Raw genomic sequence first — 19,908 nt, 5'->3', positions numbered from 1 at the left:
AAAGGCTTTGCACTCAGATCCCTGGCAGAGCGTATGAGCTTGAAGAAGGAGCGTAACATCCAGACAGAAAGACTGACAGCGCCAATCTTGCAGGACAGTTAAGAGGATTAGATGAGAGGAATGTATGGAAAGCACTTAGCCTGGGTTCTGGAACAGAATCAAAACTCAGCACATGATACTACTACGGCTAATAAGCTTCCTCGGCTGCCCTGGGCTCAGCTTTTTCACTGGTAAAATTTAAATCATACCACCTGCTTTACTCATTCAACAAATATTTACTTATCCAAGTACTACGAATACAAAAATGCAGTCACCAGACAAAGCTCAGGGCCTCTCAAAATTCATGTTTGAAGTTACTCATTCTCATCCATTCGACAAGTACTTTTACTGAACATTTAGTATGTAACAGACTGCATTATGCCTAGAGATACGACGGCTAGTAAAACAGACTTAATCCCCAACTACCTACAGAATTATAGCCTGGAGAAGATCTAATAAAATAAACTAGTAAAATGCCTAGCATATAGTAGATGCTCGATGAATAAAAGTCATCTGGGTGCTAATCTGAAACTGTGTATATGTGGGAAAGTTAGCTCATCAAATGTTGAAAATTAATGATTCCTTAACACATGAAATTTCTTTGGTTAACTGAGGCTTTTAAACAATGAGGGAAGTTCAAAGAAAGTGAAACCTAAATATACACTTAACAAAACGTATATAGGATCTGCATGCTGCAAATTACAAGACGCTGACCCAAGAACACCTAAATTAATGGAGAGGTATACCATGTTCATGCACTGGAAGACACAGCATGGTAAAGACGACAGTTATCCCCCAAAAGATCTGTAGGTTTAATGCAATTGCTGTCAAAATTCCAGCTGGTGAGATTTTTTGGGTAGACATAAACATCTTATTCTAAATTTCATAGGGAAAGGCTTAGGCCCTAGAAATGCTAAAACAATTCTGACAAAAAAAGAAACAGATGGGATTAATCACTCTACTCAATATCAAGGTTTACCATATAGCTATAATCAGGACAGTTAGTGTTAGCGTGGTGATCACTACAGATATCAATGAAACAGAATAGAGAACCAGAAATAGACCCACTTAAAAATGCTCAAATAGACCCACTCAAAAATATGTTTATTTTTGATGAAGATGCAAAAGAAATTCAAAGGAGGAAGGAAAGCATTTTTAACAAATGGTGCAGGAGCAAATGGACATCCAATCCATAGGCAAAAAAAAAAAAAAAAAAAAAGAAAAGAAAAAAGAAAACCTTGATCCAAACTTCACATTTTTTTTTTTTAATTTTCCCACTGTACAGCAAGGGGGTCAGGTTATCCTTACATGTATACATTACAATTACATTTTTCCCCCACCCTTTCTTCTGTTGCAACATGAGTATCTAGACATAGTTCTCAATGCTATTCAGCAGGATCTCCTCAAACTTCACATCTTATACAAAAATTAACTCCAAACAGATTATGGACTGGAATGTGATGCATAAAACAGTAAAACTTCTTAAAATGGGAGGCAATCCTCTGCTTCTAGAGCTAGTGAAGAGTTCTTAGATCTGAGACACACACACACAAACATGATTCATAAAAGAAAAAATTGCTAAATTGAACCTCATCAAAATTAAAACCTTTTTCTCTGCAAAAATCCATGTGAAGAAGATGAAGAGACAAGCTACAGACTGGGAGAAAACACTTACAAATTGTACATCCTTCCAGTGTCTGAAATATATAAGAAACTCTCAACACTCAACTGCAAAAATAAAACAAACAAAAAACCAATCCAATTAGAAGATGAGCAGATATGAATAGACATTTCAGTGAAGAGGAGGTGCAAATGGCAAATAAGCACATGAGAAGATGCTCAACATAATTAGCTATCAAAAAAATGCAAGTCCAAACCACAGTGAGATATCACTGTGTACCTATTAAAATACCTTAAAAATAAAAATAATGAAAATATCAATGCTGGTGAAGATGAGGAGAAACTGCATTTTTCATATATTGTTCATATACTGCTGTAGAGAATGTTAAATGGTATAGCCACTCTACGAAATAGTTTACAATGTCTTATAAAATTACCATGCAATTACCATATAATCAGGTTCATGCAAAAAACCTGCACAAGCAGACCTCAGAGATATTGCAGTTTTGGTTCCAGACCACCATAACCAAATGAATATCACAAGAAAGTGAGTCACACAAATTTTTTGGTTTCTCAGTACACATAAAAGTTACGTTTACACTATATTGTAGTCCATCAAGTGTGCAATAGCATTATGTTTAATATAATGTACATACCTTAATTAAAAAATACTTTATTGCTAAAAGTGCAACCATTATCTGAGCCTTCAGCAAGTCATAGTAACATCACAGATCACTGATCACAGATTGCCATAACAAACATAATAATATTAAAAAGTTTTGAAACATGGTGAGAATTACCAAAATGTGACACACAGACATGAAGTGAGCAAATGCAGTGGGAAAATAGCACACATCAACTTGCTCCATGCAGGGATGCCACAAACCTTCAATTTGTGAAAAACGCAATACCTGCAAAGTGCAATAAAACGAGGTGTGTCTGGAGTTCCCGTCGTGGTGCAGTGGTTAACGAATCCGACTAGAAACCATGAGGTTGCGGGTTCAATCCCTGGCCTTGCTCAGTGGGTTACGGATCTGGCATTGCCGTGAGCTGTGGTGTAGGTCGCAGACGCGGCTCGGATCCCGCATTGCTGTGGATGTGGCATAGGCCAGCGGGTACAGCTCTGATTAGACCCCTAGCCTGGGAACCTCCATATGCCACAAGAGCGGCCCTAGAAAAGGCAAAAAGACAAAAAAACAAACAAACAAACAAAAAAAAAAAACCAAGGTGTGTCTGTACAAGAATGTCCACATTAGCTTTATCCATAAGAGCCAAAAACTGGAAACAGCACAGGGGCCCTTCAGTGGGTGGATGGTAAACTTTGGCACATCCCTGCCATGGAATACTACACAGCAAGAAAGATGAACTGTAGCTGCCTGACAATTGGGATGAATTTCCAGGGGACCCAACTAAGCACCAAAAAGCCAGTCTCCAAAGTTAACAGATTCTTTGAGTACATTGATAAAATATTTTTGAAAAGATAAAATGTTAGCAGTGGACAATAGATCAGTGGTTGCCAGGACACAGAGACAGGGAGGGAGGGAGCAGAGGGGTTGGGGGCAGACACCAAAGAGCAACACAGGACCCTGCGGCTTGGGAATTCTGTATTGTGACTGCGTACAGAAATCTACCAATGGGACAGAATTATTTTGAATTAAATACACACACAAATGAATACAAGTGAAGCTGGGGAGGGAGATTTTAGTAAGATTGACAGATTGTATCCATGGCTGTATCCTAGCTGTGCTATTGTACTCCCGTGCTGTTACCATCAGAGGGACCTGAGTAAAGGGGACACAGGACACCCTGTAAGTTGTTTCTTACAACTACATGTGCAACTACAACTACCTCAATAAAGACTTCAATTCAAAGTACTGTATTGTTTTTGTATTTAAAGGCTTGCCTTTTCTTAACAATTAGAAAATATGGAAGCGAAATGACCAGAAAAATCACCATCCTGAAATATAACCTTTCAGTGCATTTCTTTTGGGGCTCTGTTTTTGTACATGTATCTGGGAAAAAAAAAGAGTGAGGGATGGGGTGGTGACAGCGTGGGGGCCTCGCTGTCCCCACCTTCTGTGACATCAGAACTCATTGCTTAAGGGAAGCCTGGGGAACAGAAGCCAGGAGGTGGGGGTACCCCGCTCCATCCAGGCAGCCTGACGTGAGGCCATGGTGCTCCAGCAGGTGGGCAGCAGAGGGCGAGTGGCGCCTGAGAGAAGGGACAGTCGCTGTGAGGACAGGAAGCAGGTGAGGCCAGCCCAGGTATACACTGCTCTCCTGCCCCCTGGGCTCCCTTTGCCACTCCAGGCAGACTGAAGGTTTCGGCTTGACTCTCCCTGGAGCCCAACCTGGTGGAACACAGTAGAGGGCCCAGGCGCTGCTTCTAGAAGCCGTTACTGACACTCCTTATTTAACTCTCCGCACTCACAGCACAAGGTGTGCTCCGGGAGGGCTGCGTTTTTTATTTAAGCTTCCTGCTATGTTCCCAGCGCCTTAAATGACCCTCGGTGCATAATAGGTGGTGAATGAATGAATGCACTGAAATAAACAGGATACTATACCTGAACTGGAGAGGTACCTGGAGCCTTTGTTCTTAGGGCTGAAATTCAACCCTCAAATAGGATCTTGTCAAAATGGGACATGTTAGCATTTATGTGCACAGCCTGGTGCTTCTCGCTCTCTCTCTCTCTCTCTCATGACTTTTGACTTTCTCGAAAGGCACCTGTTATCAACCTCATTCACCCACAGGGAAACTGGAGGCTCAGAAAGGCCAAAAGGGCAGACAGCAGGGACATATCTGGACCTGAAACCAGGTCCATCTGATTCTAGAACCCTTAGCCAGGTTACCCTGCACTCCCCTGCCTCCCAGGTGAAATGAGGGAGGGATATAAAAGAAGACTGGGAAGCTCAGCTGGGTCCTGCACACCGTCCAAGAGGTAGAAAGCGGTGGGGGTTTAGTCTGAGATTAGTAAGAAGCCATTGAAGAGCTTTTGTTTTTAATTTTTTGTCTTTTGTCCTTTTTAGGGCCGCACCCGCAGCAGATGGAGGTTCCCAGGCTTAGGGGTCTAATCAGAGCTATAGCCACTGGCCTACACCACAGCCACAGCCACAGCAACGCCTGATCCGAGGCGCATCTGCGACCTGCGCCACAGCTCACGGCAACGCCAGATCCTTAACCCGCTGAGTGAGGCCAGGGATGGAACCCGCAACTTCATGGTTCCTAGTCGGATTTGTTTCCACGATACGAACTCCCCATTGAAGGGTTTTAAGCAGAGCGATAGATGACTGACCCACGTATGTTTTCAAAAGATTTGTTAACGCGTACATTTAATACACATGTTCCAATGCCTTCTTCATGCTGACCTCACAGCAAGATGGAGGACTTGCTTGTGGGGCTCCCATTATGCCACAGCTTTTGCTAAAAAGTGTTCCACGGATACCACACCCCAGGAAGGCTCCTTTTAGAAAAGCCATTAGAAAAGTCCTATGGTTTGGACAACACTGATGCCCTCACTCCCCTCTTGGAGATTTGCACAGCTCATTCACATCGTGAAGGCTCTGACAAGTCCTGCAGCAAGGAAAGCCGCGTAACTTTGTTTACCGCAGCATTTCCCAAATGGATGTCCTCCCCCTCCCTTTTTGAAAGGCCTTTCAGCATATATCCAAATCCTTCTTACAGATGAAGAAACTGAGGCTCAGACAGAAGAAATGATTTGGCTCGGGCCCCAGAAAAGCACAAGACAAGGACTAAAACTTAAACTTAGTCCATGTCCTCCGCAGAGCTCTGCCTCTGCTCCACAAACACACAAAAAACCTACAGCAAGCGGGCTGGTGAAGCACATTTACATCATCCCGTCAAGGACATTGACAGAGGACTGGTTAAGGAAATAGAAGCGCATTCAGACCAGGGGATGCTCATCAGCCAGTATAAAGAATGAGAGAGTCTACGTATCTTAGACAAAGAGAGTCCCAGGGAACATTGCTAAGGAAAGAAAAATGTGCCCTAAGCTGAGTGTACAGTGATTTCATGTTGGGTGGTCCACACCCAGGCAGCCGCTACCCATCAAGCCACAGCGCACGTCTAGTACCCCAAGAACCCTCCAGGCCCCCTCCCAGCTTGCAGCCCACCCATTACCATGTTCCTGATTCCTCTTGTCGGATGAGCTTTGTACGTCCTTGAACTTCTTGGGAATGAAATCAGTGTGTCCCTTTACACCTGGCTTTTTCACCCATCTGTGTGTTTGTGAGACTCAGTCACGCTATTGCTATGTAACTTACTTAAAGTTAATAACAGTAATAATATAGTTGCTAATATATATATTTAAGAAAACTCTCCGGGGGAGAGGCAAATTATGCAAATCTCTTATATTTTTTGTTTGTGGTAACCAGTTTAAATCTTGCTTCACGAACTCGGGTACATAAGAAATGCATTATTTCACATCAAATTAAATCTGGTTCAGCCCACATCTAGTGAGTTTGGGGCAAATTCGGTGTTGGTGACTATTGCGTCTGCCTTAATCTTCTGTCCACTTTTGTTTGCCCCTGACACTCACTGTCCCAACACGCCTTATCTGTTGAAAGCAGGTGTCTGAATTCCCTGCGCTGATGCCTCTGAGCCACACCACGAGGCCACAAGGAGAGGGTGCCAGGCCCCTCCCCGACTCAGACTCCCCCTCTATCTTCTGCCACCTCTGCAAAAGCTCTCGCTTTTTTCCTCTCCTGATCCCGGCACACCCATCAGAATCTCCTGAACGGTCTTGCACTGACCCAAGCGCCAGGAAGCAGTGTTTCTCCAGACAGCCCTTTCACTCCTGCACCAAAACCCGACCCACTTGCAGCCTTAACATGGTACCAGAGGCCCAACTAGCCCTCCATCCATTGTAAGCAGCCACAAAACTGACAAAATGGACAAGGCAACCATGCTCAGGTTGCAACAGACAGCACAAGAGTGCAACCCCTGAGAAAGACAACTGCTGAGCTCCGGAGTCTGGGCACCTGAAGCAGCCAGACTCTGGAGGACAAGGCAGTGGAGAGGACGAAGAGCTGTGCCCTGAGGGGACCCTGAACACCCAGACGGGGAACCCCACGCCTCCTTGGCTGCGGGCTGGGATGTGCACACAAAGGATTAGATTAGCCACAGCTTTCCAGAGAGCAGCTGCCATGGGTTGAGCGCAGCGATACTGGAAGTTCAGCAGTGCTGGAAGTGGATGGAATTCTGACCCAACTAGAATGAAGAGACTCCTTGACACCCTAGGAATCCATCTGAGAACATACACATACATACCTGCATGTGGACATACACGCGTGTTCATGTACACACACACACAAACCTTAATTGGGGAAAAAAGGAAAACATTAAAAGCAATAGTTGGAGTTCCTGTAGTGGCACAATGGAAATGAATCCGACTAGTAACCGTGAGGTTGTGAGTTTGATCCCTGGCCTCGGTCAGTGGGTTAATTATCCGGCGTTGCTGTGAGCTGTGGCTTAGGTCGCAGATGCGGCTCAGATTTGATGTTGCTGGGGCTGTGGCGTAGGCCAGCAGCTGTAGCTCCAATTCAGCCCCTAGCCTGAGAAACTCTACATACAGCCCTAAAAAGCACGCGCGCGCGCACACACACACACACACACACACATGCAAAAAAGCAATACTCGATGTCTCCACATTAGGAAGGAAATAAAGAAGAATTAAACTCAATGTGAAAAAGAAAGAAACAATAAAGATAAAATCAGAAATTAAGGAAAGAGAAAAAATAATAAAGAAAATGAATAAACATTTTCTTTGAAAAGATTAATAAAATTGGTAAATTTCTACATAGTCTAATTTATTTATTTATTTATTATTTATTTATTTATTTATTTATTGGTCTTTTTGCCATTTCTTGGGCCGCTCCCGCGGCATATGGAGGTTCCCAGGCTAGGGGTCGAATCGGAGCTGTAGCCACCGGCCTACGCCAGAGCCACAGCAACGCGGGATCCGAGCCGCGTCTGCAACCTACACCACAGCTCACGGCAATGCCGGATCGTTAACCCACTGAGCAAGGGCAGGGATCGAACCTGCAACCTCATGGTTCCTAGTCGGATTCGTTAACCACTGTGCCACGACGAGAAAATATAGATCACCAGTATCAAGAGAGAAAGAAGGTTATCATGACAGCTCCCACAGGCACTGAAAAGACACTAAGGTAATACGAGGAATAACTTGATGCCAATATATTTGCTAACTTGGGTGAAATGGACAAACTTCTTGGACAATACAACTTGCAAAACTAACTAGAAGAAATAGAAAGTCTGAATAACTACAGGCCCAAAAGATTTCACTGATAAATTCTATTAATCATTTGAAAAAATAATACCAATAATCTTACACAAATTTCTTTCATAGAGAAAAGGCAATGCTCCCCAAGTCATTTTAAGGGGGCAACACAACCTTGACACACAAACATGACAAATCTATAGAAAAAACTTTAATTGATCATGAACATAGATGAAAAAACTCAACTGATACTAGCAAACCAAATCTAGCAATTTGTAAAAAGGCTAATGCAGCATGAACGAATAGAGTCTACTGAAGGAACTCAAGTTTGTTTCAATATTCAAAAAGCAATCGATGCAATTTACTACACAATCAGAAGAAAAGAGGGGGGACACTCAACTATCCCTCAGTGGACAGAGATAAAGCATTTTCCAAATTCAGCACTCATTCATGTTAAAATTCTCAGAAAAGCAGGAATAGAAGGAAACTTCTTCAACCTGATAAGGAGCAACAATAAAAAAATTCACAACCACCTCCACTAATGGTGAAAATTACATCCTTTTCCCCTAAGATATGGAAAAAAATGAGGATGTCTATTCACCACTTCTATTTGATATTTTACTGGTGACCCTAAGTCAATATTCAAGGTAAGTTAAAAAAGCTACAAGATTTTTTTAAAGACTTGAAAGGATAAGGTAAAACTTTCTTCACAGCTTGATTTTCTATATACTAAATCCTAAACTCTACCAGAAAAAAAACTATTAGAATTAGTTAAACCACAATACACAGAACCAACTGTTTCTACAGACTGGCAACAAACAACTGGAAAAGGAAAATATAAAAACAATACCATTTATGAGAGTATCAAAACCCAAAAAACACTTCAGAAAGATGATTTTTATTGTTAAAAACTACAATATAAAATCAAAGAAAATCTAATGGCAAGATATACCATAATCATGGATTGCAAGACACAGTATTTTTTAAGACATTATTTCTTACCAAACTGAACTATAAATTTGATGTAATACCAGTCAAAATCCCAACATATTTTTTTGCAGATACTGAAATTGTTGAGATGGATGGATGGATGCATGGATAGATAGATATTTAGAAAGATGGACAGATGATAGACTGATAATGATACAGAAATAGGCAAAGTGATTAGAATAATCCAAAACAAATTTGAAAAAGAACAAAGTTGAAAAACTTACCTGATTTCAAATCTTACTGTAAAGCTATAGTAGTCTAGTCTAGATTGCAATGCACATCTAGGTACTGATGCAAGACAGATATACACCTAAATGGAAGAGCACAGCGACAATGAAGTTGTATGGAATGAATCGTGTCCCTCAAACTCATATACTGAAGTCTCAACATGACTATATTTAGAGATAAAAACCTTTAAGGAGGTAATTAAGGTTAAATGAGGCCCTAAGGGTGGGGCTTTACTCCAATAGGACTGATGTCCTCATAAGAAGAGAAAGGCACATCAGAGATGCACAGAGGAAAGGTCCTGTGAGGGCACAGGGAGAAGGAAGCCTTCTACAAGCCAACAAGAGAGGCTTCACAAGAAACCAACCCTCCCAACACTCTGATCTTGCACTTCAGTCTCCAGATGGTGAGAAAATATATGTCTGTGCTTCAAGCCATCCAATCTACAGTATTCTACAATGGCAGCCCCAGAAAACTAATACAGATGCTGAGGTACAGATCCATGAAACAGAATAGAGTACAGAAATAGACCCGCATATATAGGTTTATTCCACGGGAGAAATCTTGAGGTAGACCCAATTTTTTTAGATTGCACACAAAAAAGCACAATCATAAAGGGAAATTTTTTGATGACCTGAACTTTATCAAAATTGATACTTTTTCAAATCACACTGTTAAGGAAAAGACAAGAAAATATTCAAAATACCAACATCTGACAAAGGAATTATATCCAAAATATATAAGGAACTATTACAACTTAATACAAAGAGTCCAGTAAAAGATGAGCAAAAGACACACCACAAAATAAGATATATGAATTATTATCAATAAGCACATGAAAAGATGATCAACATCTGTCATAGACTGAATCTGTTCTCCCCAAATTCATATGTAAGTCCCAATGTGACAGTACTATGTGTGGCCTTTGAGGGGTGATTAGGTCATGAGGGTGGAGCCCTCATGAATGGGATTAGTGCCCTTATTTTTAAAAAGCCCAGGGAGCTCTCTCTGCTCTCCAACATGTGAGGATACAATAAGATAATGGCCATCTGCAACTTGGAAGAAGGCTCTTAGCAGAACCCACATGCTGGCCCTGATCTCAGCTTTCAGAACTGGGAGAAATAAATTTCTGTTGTTTATACGCCATGCAGTCGGTGGTACTTTTCATAGCAGTGGGAGCAGATTAAGACAACATTTGTTCATCATTGAGAAAATGCATACAAAAACAACTGAGTTGTTTCTACACACCAATGGAATGCCCACAATTAAGATTGACAATACGGATGTGGAGCAACTAAACCTCTCACGTGCTGCTGGTAGGAAGAAAAATGGTACAAATCCCTTGGAAAACAATTTGGCGGGTTCTTATCTAATTAAACATACACTTACCACATGACCCAGTATCTGCATTTCTGGATATTAAACCAATCACACTGAGAACATACGTCCACACAAAGAGTTACACTCAAGTGTTCTTTCTATTCCCAAGAGCTGGAAATTAGAAACGACTCAAAAGCCCATCAACAGGTAGAGAAACTAATTGTGCTATATTCATACAATACAATATTACTCATCAATAACCTTGAACACAAAAACACGGAGACATCCCAGAAGCACTATATTGAGTAAAAGTAGCTCTACAAAACAAGTGTATAATGTGGTTTCATTTACGTGAAGTCACAAGACAGGCAAAACTGCTCCTTCGTGACAGAGGGCAGATGAGCAGTTCCCTGTGGCAGGGTGGGGGGAAGGAGGGAGTTGACTGCAAAAGCACAGAAAGGAACTTTCTAGGATGATGGAAATGTTCTAGATCTTGATTGGGGTGGTAGTCCATAACTGTACCCATTTGTCTAAACTCATCAAACTGGACATGTGCATTTTGTCGTATGCGAATTATACCACAATAAAGGAGACTTCTTTTAAAACAACAAAAAAAAAATGCAAAAGTGAGGCATGGAATGAGAACAAAGGTGGGCTTTCCTTCTCAGTGGGGAGAAAGGAGGGAAAACACCAACAGAATGTCAGTCAGTTGCCATGTGATCTAATTCTGCAAGGTTCAGGGTTTTGTAGTAGCATGCATGACTTAGATAACTAGAAAAAAGCTAAGCTCCAACAATGATCTTAGAGCAGCCCCATGCCTAGCACATATGACTGTCCACCTGCCAGGATTCATCTCCCCCCTCCTCCTCTTCTTGCCCCCAGACGCTGTTGGCATTGCTGATCTTGGTGCTGTATGTGGGCACAGGGATATCAGGTGAGCATTCTGGAATCTGAGGAGGGAGGAGCCAAGTCCACATGGAGTCAGGAGTGTATTCTGGAGATGGCTACATGCCAAGGGGACCTCCACAGCTTGCCTTCTCCCACCCTCTTCATCCCACTGGGATGACCAACCAAGTTAATTCCAACTCCCGCTCCTTTACCTTATTAAGAGATGGTGTTTGTGCCTGTTTCAGGAAGAAACTGGGAGGGATCAGAAAGGATCCGAGAATGCAGCTACCCCCAGAATCCTATGACTTCCCAGGTAACATATTCAAGAAGGTACTGAGGAAATCTGAGAAGGCTTCCCAGAGGTGTCATTGATGAACTGGGTCTTGAAGGATGGGGAGGAGTTGGCTGCATGGGGAATGTGGGGATAGGTGCTTCAGGCAAAAAGAAGAGCATGTGCAAAGGCTCATGAAACTTTTGAAACCAGCACCAAGGGCTGGGGTGTCTACATGAAAAAAGCTCACGATGCAGTTTTGGTATCTGTCTTTCAGGTGTTTGAATACCAGGCCAATGACCCGTCAGAAGGGCCAATCAGGGTCATCAGGACCTGGTTGAAGGAGAACTTGCACGTTTTCTTGGAGAAGCTAGAGAAAGAGGTGCGAGAGCTGGAGCGGCTGGTGTGGGACCTGGAGGAGTGGCTGGATGCCCTCCTAGGAGAGGGGCACTCAGAGGAACCCTGCTCAACCCGCAAAAGCCACTTGTGAGGGGTCAGAGCTGGGACTGGGGCAGGAAGCCAAGTGGAAGGGAGGCAAGGGTTGCCAGGGGTTCTGCCAAGTAGGGCTGAGCTGTGACACGTGAAGTTCAAGGCAGCCAAGAAAATAAAATAGTTGAGACACTAAGAATTCTGTTGGTGCCGCTGTGGGTCAATGAAAGCTAAAGCCAGGTCAGGAAGACACCAGAGCTCTGCTGAGATACCCTCCCGCACAGCAGGATTCTGGTGCCCAGGAACCAACACCAGCCTCAGAGCCACCAAGGGGTCCCAACCCTTCTCTTCCACTTCCTTGAGGCACTGGGCTAAACTCCTTAAGCTCTCTGAGATAAAACGGTCTCATTGGTAAGAATCAGGGAAAAAAATTTTGCTTCACAAGATTACAGTGAGTTTCAAACATGTATCTATGGTGTGTGTCTGGCTTGTAGCAGGTGCCCGATAAACAGCTCTTCCCTTCTCACGTTCCTTTTCCTTCCTTCTGGGAAGTTAGCAGGGGGGTGCTGGGTCTGGAGTGTACAGATATTATGTGGCACCTCAACCTTCTGACACTGCTGCTAGAAGCCTAAGTTGCCAAAGCCCTTCTGGGTGGGGGGCAGTTTGGTGAGAGCTATCAAATGCACAAGTGCATTCACCCCTTGACCCAGCAACTGGTTTTAGGGATTTATCATATAGATATGCACATGTGTGAAACTCCATACTTGTGAGTTATTCTCCTCAGCTGTGCTTCCAATAGCAGAAAAGAAAAAAAAAAAAAAAAGGAACGACCCAAATGAAAATGATTTAAGCAGGGCCCTAGTAAATAATAGTACATCCCAATGGTGAGATACCTTATAACGATGAAAGAGAATGAGGAAAAAAGAAAAGAAAAGAAAAGAAAAGAAAGAGAACGAGGAGCCTGTCCTACTCATACGGAAAAGTCTGCAAGATGTGTGAAATGAAAGAAATCAAAGTGTAAGAAGCAGGTGGGGATAAGAATCTCTATGTTACGGTTGATGATGATGTTATTATTGAATATGCACACAAGCTCTAGGTGGATTCTAAGTGGGGGAGGTTGGGGGGTTGAATCTAGGCAAATGTATGGCAAGGAGGGGAGGGAAACGTCACGGTTTATTCTTCACACTTTCCTAGTTTCAAACTATGTGAATGTTTTGCCTATTCAGATATCTTTTAAATAAAATTACCTATTATTTTGCCTGCAGACACAACTGGAGTATGGTGTATACAAGTAAAAATAACACTAATATCTCGATGATAAAATTGTGAATGGCTTTTAATTTTTTAAGTGCTTATGACAGAAACCCTCTCTTTTGATGAATTTATTTTGCTTAAACAATGAGAATGCTTGTCTAGGATTTTCCCTTTCTCCCTCAGCTTCCAGGAAGCTCAGAGTTGAGTTGTCCATTACAGGAATTAAATTAGCCTCACTTTTTTAGAGTACTTATCTCCCCCTTCCTGTGATTTTTTCGTGTGTTCTCTTTTAATGGTGTTATTATACAGCTGCCCCATTATTAGGGCCACCTCAAGTCTTTGGAAAGTCCTGAGGGCTCCAATTAAAATAATCTCAGAGGATATCTGACTTACAGGGAATGGTGCGGCAATGCGTTTGCCAGGAGAAATGAATCAATTGTCATTTGGGCTGGAAAAAAGTCTTTGCTAGTTATGGTCATTGGTTGGCAGCGGGGTGGGAACCAGAGTCTGTTTTTTCACATTTGCAGCTATTTCAGCAAGAGTTCTACAGCAAGGGGCTAATTCATACTTCCTTGCATTTATATTTACTATTACCATGCAATTTATAGTTATAGGTCCAAAATCAAGTATGTTCTATGGGTACTTTAAAGGGCTCTCAGGCATAAATTTCACTATATACAATTTTAGTCTAAAACACATTTTAGACATTAGCCCCCAACCAAGGCATAATTCTACTGTATCTGTAAAATAATGTGTATATATGGAGATATATGTTTTGTGATATTTAAATATTATATGTACTTGTATATAAAATACCAATTATAGATGTTTATATATAATTATGATATAAAACATAATGTATATATGTTTATATATGTGTTTTTATATATGCGTGTGTTTATATATATATATAATTATATATACAAATTTTTTTTTTTTTTTGTCTTTTTAGGGCCGCACCTGCAGCATATGGAGGCTCCCAGGCTAGGGGCTGAATCGGAGCTACAGCGGCCGGCCTACACCATAGCCACAGCAACACGGAATCCAAACCGTGACTGTGACCTACACCACAGGTCATGGCAACGCCGGATCCTTATCCAAGTGAGTGAGGCCAGGGACCAAACCCGTGTCCTCATGAATACCAGTTGGATTCATTATCACTGAGCCACGACGGGAACTCCCAATATATATACATAATTTTTAAAAAAAAGAAAACAGAGGAGTTCCCGTCATGGCTCAGTGGTTAGCGAATCCGACTAGGAACCATGAGGTTGCGGGTTCGATCCCTGGCCTCGCTCAGTGGGTTGAGGACCCGGCGTTGCCGTGAGCTGTGGGCTTGGATCCCACGCTGCTGTGGCTCTGGCGTAGGCCGGTGGCTACAGCTCCGATTCGACCCCTAGCCTGGGAACCTCCATATGCTGCGAGAGTGGCCCTAGAAAAGGCAAAAAGACAAAAAAAAAAAAAAAAAAAAAAAAAAAAAAGAAAGAAAGAAAGAAAACAGAGCCTAGATCCTTGAAGGATGGGACCACCCCCGTGGATAACAGCAGAGCCTTTCAGCAGAGGCATTAATGCCCTGAAAGCTCTCTGATGCCACCCATTCCCCCCCCTCCACCCAACACAGTGCCTAATAGGGACCCACTGAGGGTGATTACTATTGGGTTGTTGCCTTGTGAGCCCATAAAGAACAGCCAGACCCTCGGGGTAGTTCAGACACAAGGAAACCAGAATCTTACAGAAATCGAGAACATACCACGACCGGGGACAGTGGAGACGGGAACAGGACAGCCTTCGTGTATCCAAGGTACCCACCCTGCTTCAAGAATCCAGGAGCTCCCCTCCAGTGCGCCACCTTTTCCTTGACTTAGGCTTTCTCTGGGTCTCTGCTTCCCTTCGTGCGACTGCCCCATCTCTTCTGCTGCCAGTGGCTTCCTTGCCCTCCATTCTGTACATCCCGTCGTCAGGGCTGCTGCGTCCTCACATCTCTGATTGGCTGCTCTCCCTTCCTCGAGACCCTCCAACTTCTACTGCCTGTGTGACTCTGTCGGCTCTTCCCAGGTTGAATTCTGGCGGTGGCAGCAGCGGTGGGGGTGGGGGGTGGATGGGATGTAATGGACCCATCTCAGTCACTGGGGCTTCCCGCGCGGAGCCAGGCTCTGTGCCAGCCCGCCTTTGGATTGAGTGACCTTGGGAGGACCAGATGCTCCAGGACAGAGCCACCCCGTCCTAGAAACAGCCTGGGCCCCTTCCTGACCAGAGGCGCTGGACCACGAGGGATGACCTGATTTACATTTCAAAGGGGCCCAGAAAGGCAGAGAATCACAGCAGCCCTTGGACCTGGAGCCCCAAGAGTCAATCGAGGAAGCAGAACTGTGGGAGACAAACATCCAAAGGCTGAACACAGTTGCCGAGAATGAGGTGGGAGGGGCTTGACCAGAATCACCATAGATGCGCCGACACCCCAACTGGAAAATATTTCCCTCTCTCCCTTCAGTTCCCAGGTGTGAAAAATACAAATGACACACCTGAAAAGAAGAGTATGACTACTTTTTATAACTTTGAAGTCTTATCACTTGAATGAGTTTAACAAAATGTTGCCCAGTAGACCTATTAAGAGGCTCACTTTCATATCTACAGAGTAGATTTCCTCTGGGGAGAGGAAAAAGTCTTTTGCTTAGGAAGGCAGCTCTGTAGCTCCCATGTTGGTTCTGAGGGTTAAGAATTCAACTGCAGTGGTTCAGGGGCTGCGAGGGCGAAGGTGTGGGTTTGATCCCCAGCCCGGCACAGTGGTTAAAGGAACAAGCGTTGCTGCAGCTGCAGCATAGGTCACAGCTGCGGCTCTGATTCAGTCCCTGCCCCAGGAACTCCCATATGCCAGGAAAGGAAAGAAAGCAACTCTTGCCAGCTCCTTCCACTCAGTCAGGAAGTACTGATTGGGCCATTCGTGCACCAGCCACTGGTGAATGAGACATTTATGGGCTAATGGGGAAAACAAATGGGAAAAACAAGCAGAAAAGTCAGGACATGGCAATTTCAGGGAACAAATATGAGTGGAAACAAGGCCCCTTAGCAAACCACTGTAGTTCCAGGTGGAAATGGAGGCTTGGCGTGGGGGAAAAGTGCCAAAGTGCCAAGAACTAGGATGCCTTCTGAAAGGGTAATCAGCCCGGTGCGCTGAGGGATGAGAATGTGGGAGAAGGGTCTAGATAGCTGTTCACCAGGCCTCTGGACTTCCTCTCTTTTCAGCAAAGGGGAACCCAAGCCATGAGTCAGTTCTTGACCCAAGAAGCCCACCTGGGCAAGATGGAAGAGACAGGCTGGGTCTGGTTAAAGGGAAAGTGGCCAGGAGGAAAAAGGTCACCACCACTCAATTATTCGCATTTCTTTTCCTTGTCTCAAGCACCCGGAGCATGAGGTCAGCATCACAACAATGAAAAACTCTCAATTAATTTTAATTGATGGTTCTCTTCCCTCTCTCTCTTTTGCTTAATAGACCAATTTGGCAGCCTTCCTAATGCTGCCTCAAGCTCTTCTCTTTAGCCAACACTGATTCATTCGATGTTTTAATGGGTTTGTTTGTTTTATAGTTTGGGGTCAGATTTTTTTCCTGTTCCTTCAACTTGTATATATTCTATACTGGGGGGAAAAAATCACAATCATTCAGATAATCCATATTTTCAAGATGAGAATCTGATAACCTAGGCAAGAATTAGATAAGGTAAAGTCCACCTGTGTGTTAGCCACATGTATTTCATGAGAACATTAGGATTATTGGGAAGAGATAATAAAATTGCGAGAGCTGACATTTAGAGAATGCTTCCTAGGCTCCTGTATAGGTCAGGAACAGGTCAAGTGCTATGGTTATTTCCAGTGGATGGAAGGGGAAACTGAGGCAGAGAGAGGTTATATCACTGTGAAAATCTTACCATCGAGAAAGGGGAAGCCAGGATTCAAACCCACGCTGTCTGGCATCAAGGCCTCACCCTAACCCAGTGTGCTTCACAGCCTCCCCTCCATTAAGGGAGCCAAGATAATGTCTTCTCTCTCTTAAAAGGTTATTATTTTATTGTTAAGGAATCATATGCCAATTCAATTTCTAAGGCAGTAAATATTCGCTGCATGCTATTACATGTCAGGTATATATATACATGTCAGGTAGAAATTGCATTGCCTGCCCACATATAGCTAGCTGCTCTTTCTATCACGAAGCCAAGAAACAGAGGGTGGAGGAAATGAAATATCTACTTTGTTTTAAAAGCCACTGGGGGTGACGTGCCAAAGGCACCTCATTAATTGCCAAGTGAGCTAGATATGCACTGACCTAAGAGTTCAGAGAAGGTGCAGGCTGCTTCAATTGGCACTAACATGAAAATTTGTTGGTCCAGGTAGAATCTTTCTGCTAGAATCACATCTCAGGTATGGGTGTTGCGGCCCAGCCTAAACCCAAGGGTCAGATCCCAGGTCTCAGGTAAGATTTGGATCCAGCTTCCCAAAGGTCTTTGGGAAAATAAGGTCTTTTTTTTTTTTTTTTTAATACCCTTAATCAGGGACTTAGACTCCATGGAAATTATTCCAAGACCAAGAATGTTCATTTCCAGTCTGCGTGTCATATTTTTTGATGATGTCAAATAAAAATGTGGATTGAATTTGTTCCCTTAATCCACAAATTTGTTCTACAAAATTGTGAAATGAATTAAATCCAACTTGGTCCAAATCTGGCTGTCAGAGGATAATTGAGGGATGGAGCCAAAGGAGACGCTTTTCAGGGCAGCCAAATCCCTTCTGTTGTGACATTTCCAAGACGATGAGCATCCTTGCCTCAGGGCAGGGAAAGACCTTTACTCTGACCGTGTGGCTGGCCTGCTTAGTCAAGTGCCTGAGCCCTCGGCAGAAGGACCTGAGTTACCTGAGGGCTTGGGCCAAATCCTTTCATCACTCAGAGCCTCAGTTTCCCCCTCTGTCATATGGGCTACTACATCCTTTTTTGAATGGCTGTTGGAACACTAAAGAGGACAAAATGACAATAAAGCCCAGTGCTAGGAAATGAGGAGGTGCTCAGGAAAGAAGCAAAACAGAGTAGTCCAGATGGATCAAAACTCAGGCTCAGTTAAATCCAGGGGACACTGGGCTCTTGCTCCCTCTCTCTCTCGCTCTCTCTCCCCTCTTTACTTTCTTTCTCTTTCTCTCTCTCTCTCTCTCTCTCTCTCTCTCTCTCTCTCTCTCCCTCTCTGCTCTCGCCATCTCTCCAATCTCTTCCCTCTTGGCTGATCCCATTCTCAGGCAGACGGTCCCCCACTGTGGTGGCAACACATCTTCTGGAGCTGCCCGCTACACCCCCCCCCCCCCAGACGAAAGGAGATGCCTCCTTCCTGAGAGCTCTGCTCAAAGTCCTGCAGTGGAAGCCTGGTGGCCCTCAGACTGGACCCCTCCGCTCTCCCCATGGCTAAACAGATGCGGTGCTCACAGTGGCCAGACCTCTAGCCAGGCATGATCCTAAGCACTGAGGGCAGGAGCTGTGGTTCCCCCCAAGGGAAATCAGGGTGCTGTTAACAGAATGGGTGCTAGGAAAAAAATTTAATGACTTTGTTCAAGTACCAGGAACAACAATTCTTTATTTTCATCACACGCCGGCAGGGTATAAAGTGCCCTCTCAGCTATCCGACCTCATGTGGGTCCAGGCTTTTTTAACATCCTGGAGCATAGCCGGCAACAGCAGAATTTACCTCTCCTGCCTGGGAGCCCAGGCAAAGTGCATATCAGTGGAGGTGGCATGAAGGAGCTGAAAAAGTAGGGCTTTGGAGTCAAACAGATGTGGTTCAAGCCCTGCCCCCCCCCACCTTCTTGCTATGCCCTCAGACAGGTCACTCCATCCTTCTGAGTGGCGCATAAATTGGGGTATGTCTACATATGTCTCCAGGGCCTTTTGAGAGGATTAAGTAATAACAGCCCACTTTTATTTAGTGCTTACTATGCTCCAGGCACGATTCGAAGAACTGTATTTAATCATCACACCAAATCTACGTGTCGGGTACTCTCAGTGTCTTCCATGCACCCCAAAGGTAAGCGGGACAGGGGGCACATAATCCTTCCAGGGTCACGAAGTTAGTAAGTGGTGGAGCCAGGATGCAAACTCAGACACAGGCGAACTCTGGGCCACGTGCTGAAACCCCACCCTCTGCTCCTTCCGGATTAAATGAGGTAATGCGCATGCAAGAGCTGTGTAAACTGTAACACGTTATATAAATGTCACTGGCCATTACTTCTCTCCTCCCGCCCTGGTCATTAAGGCCATGAGGGACCTCATGAATCTACCGCTCCGATATGTTCTCACAGCGCTAGACTCGGTCCCTGAGCTGCACTGCCTCCAGCCTGCCTCTGACTCTGAGGCTACACCTCGAGACCCATCTGATTCTTTTGACTCTAGAGGTCCAGCAAAGTCACTTCTCGCCCACCCGCATGCATTTCGTCCACAACTCTCAGTGACCACGAGGATGCGCTGGGGCCACACTGGACAGAACCGGAACCAATACGGCCTCTGGCCACACGGAGCTCCCAGCGCGGTGGGGGATGTCAGAGAAAATGGGCTTGGGAAAGAGACTCAGCTTCGTGGATACACTG

The 19,908-nt window shown here is 44.1% G+C and overlaps 1 protein-coding gene across 1 annotated transcript; it reads left to right on the top strand.

Moving 5' to 3' along the window:
• Nucleotides 3,832-12,100, top strand: SMIM23 (small integral membrane protein 23). Its single transcript, XM_021076822.1, has 4 exons — nucleotides 3,832-3,909; nucleotides 11,334-11,385; nucleotides 11,585-11,652; nucleotides 11,888-12,100. The coding sequence occupies exons 1-4, from the start codon at nucleotides 3,832-3,834 to the stop codon at nucleotides 12,098-12,100; spliced, it is 411 nt and encodes a 136-aa protein (XP_020932481.1).

Source organism: Sus scrofa, chromosome 16 (genome assembly GCF_000003025.6).
Source record: "Sus scrofa isolate TJ Tabasco breed Duroc chromosome 16, Sscrofa11.1, whole genome shotgun sequence".
Classification (NCBI taxonomy): domain Eukaryota; kingdom Metazoa; phylum Chordata; class Mammalia; order Artiodactyla; family Suidae; genus Sus; species Sus scrofa.
Note: the sequence above shows the minus strand (reverse complement) of the source record. Positions and strands in the feature narration are given on the sequence as shown.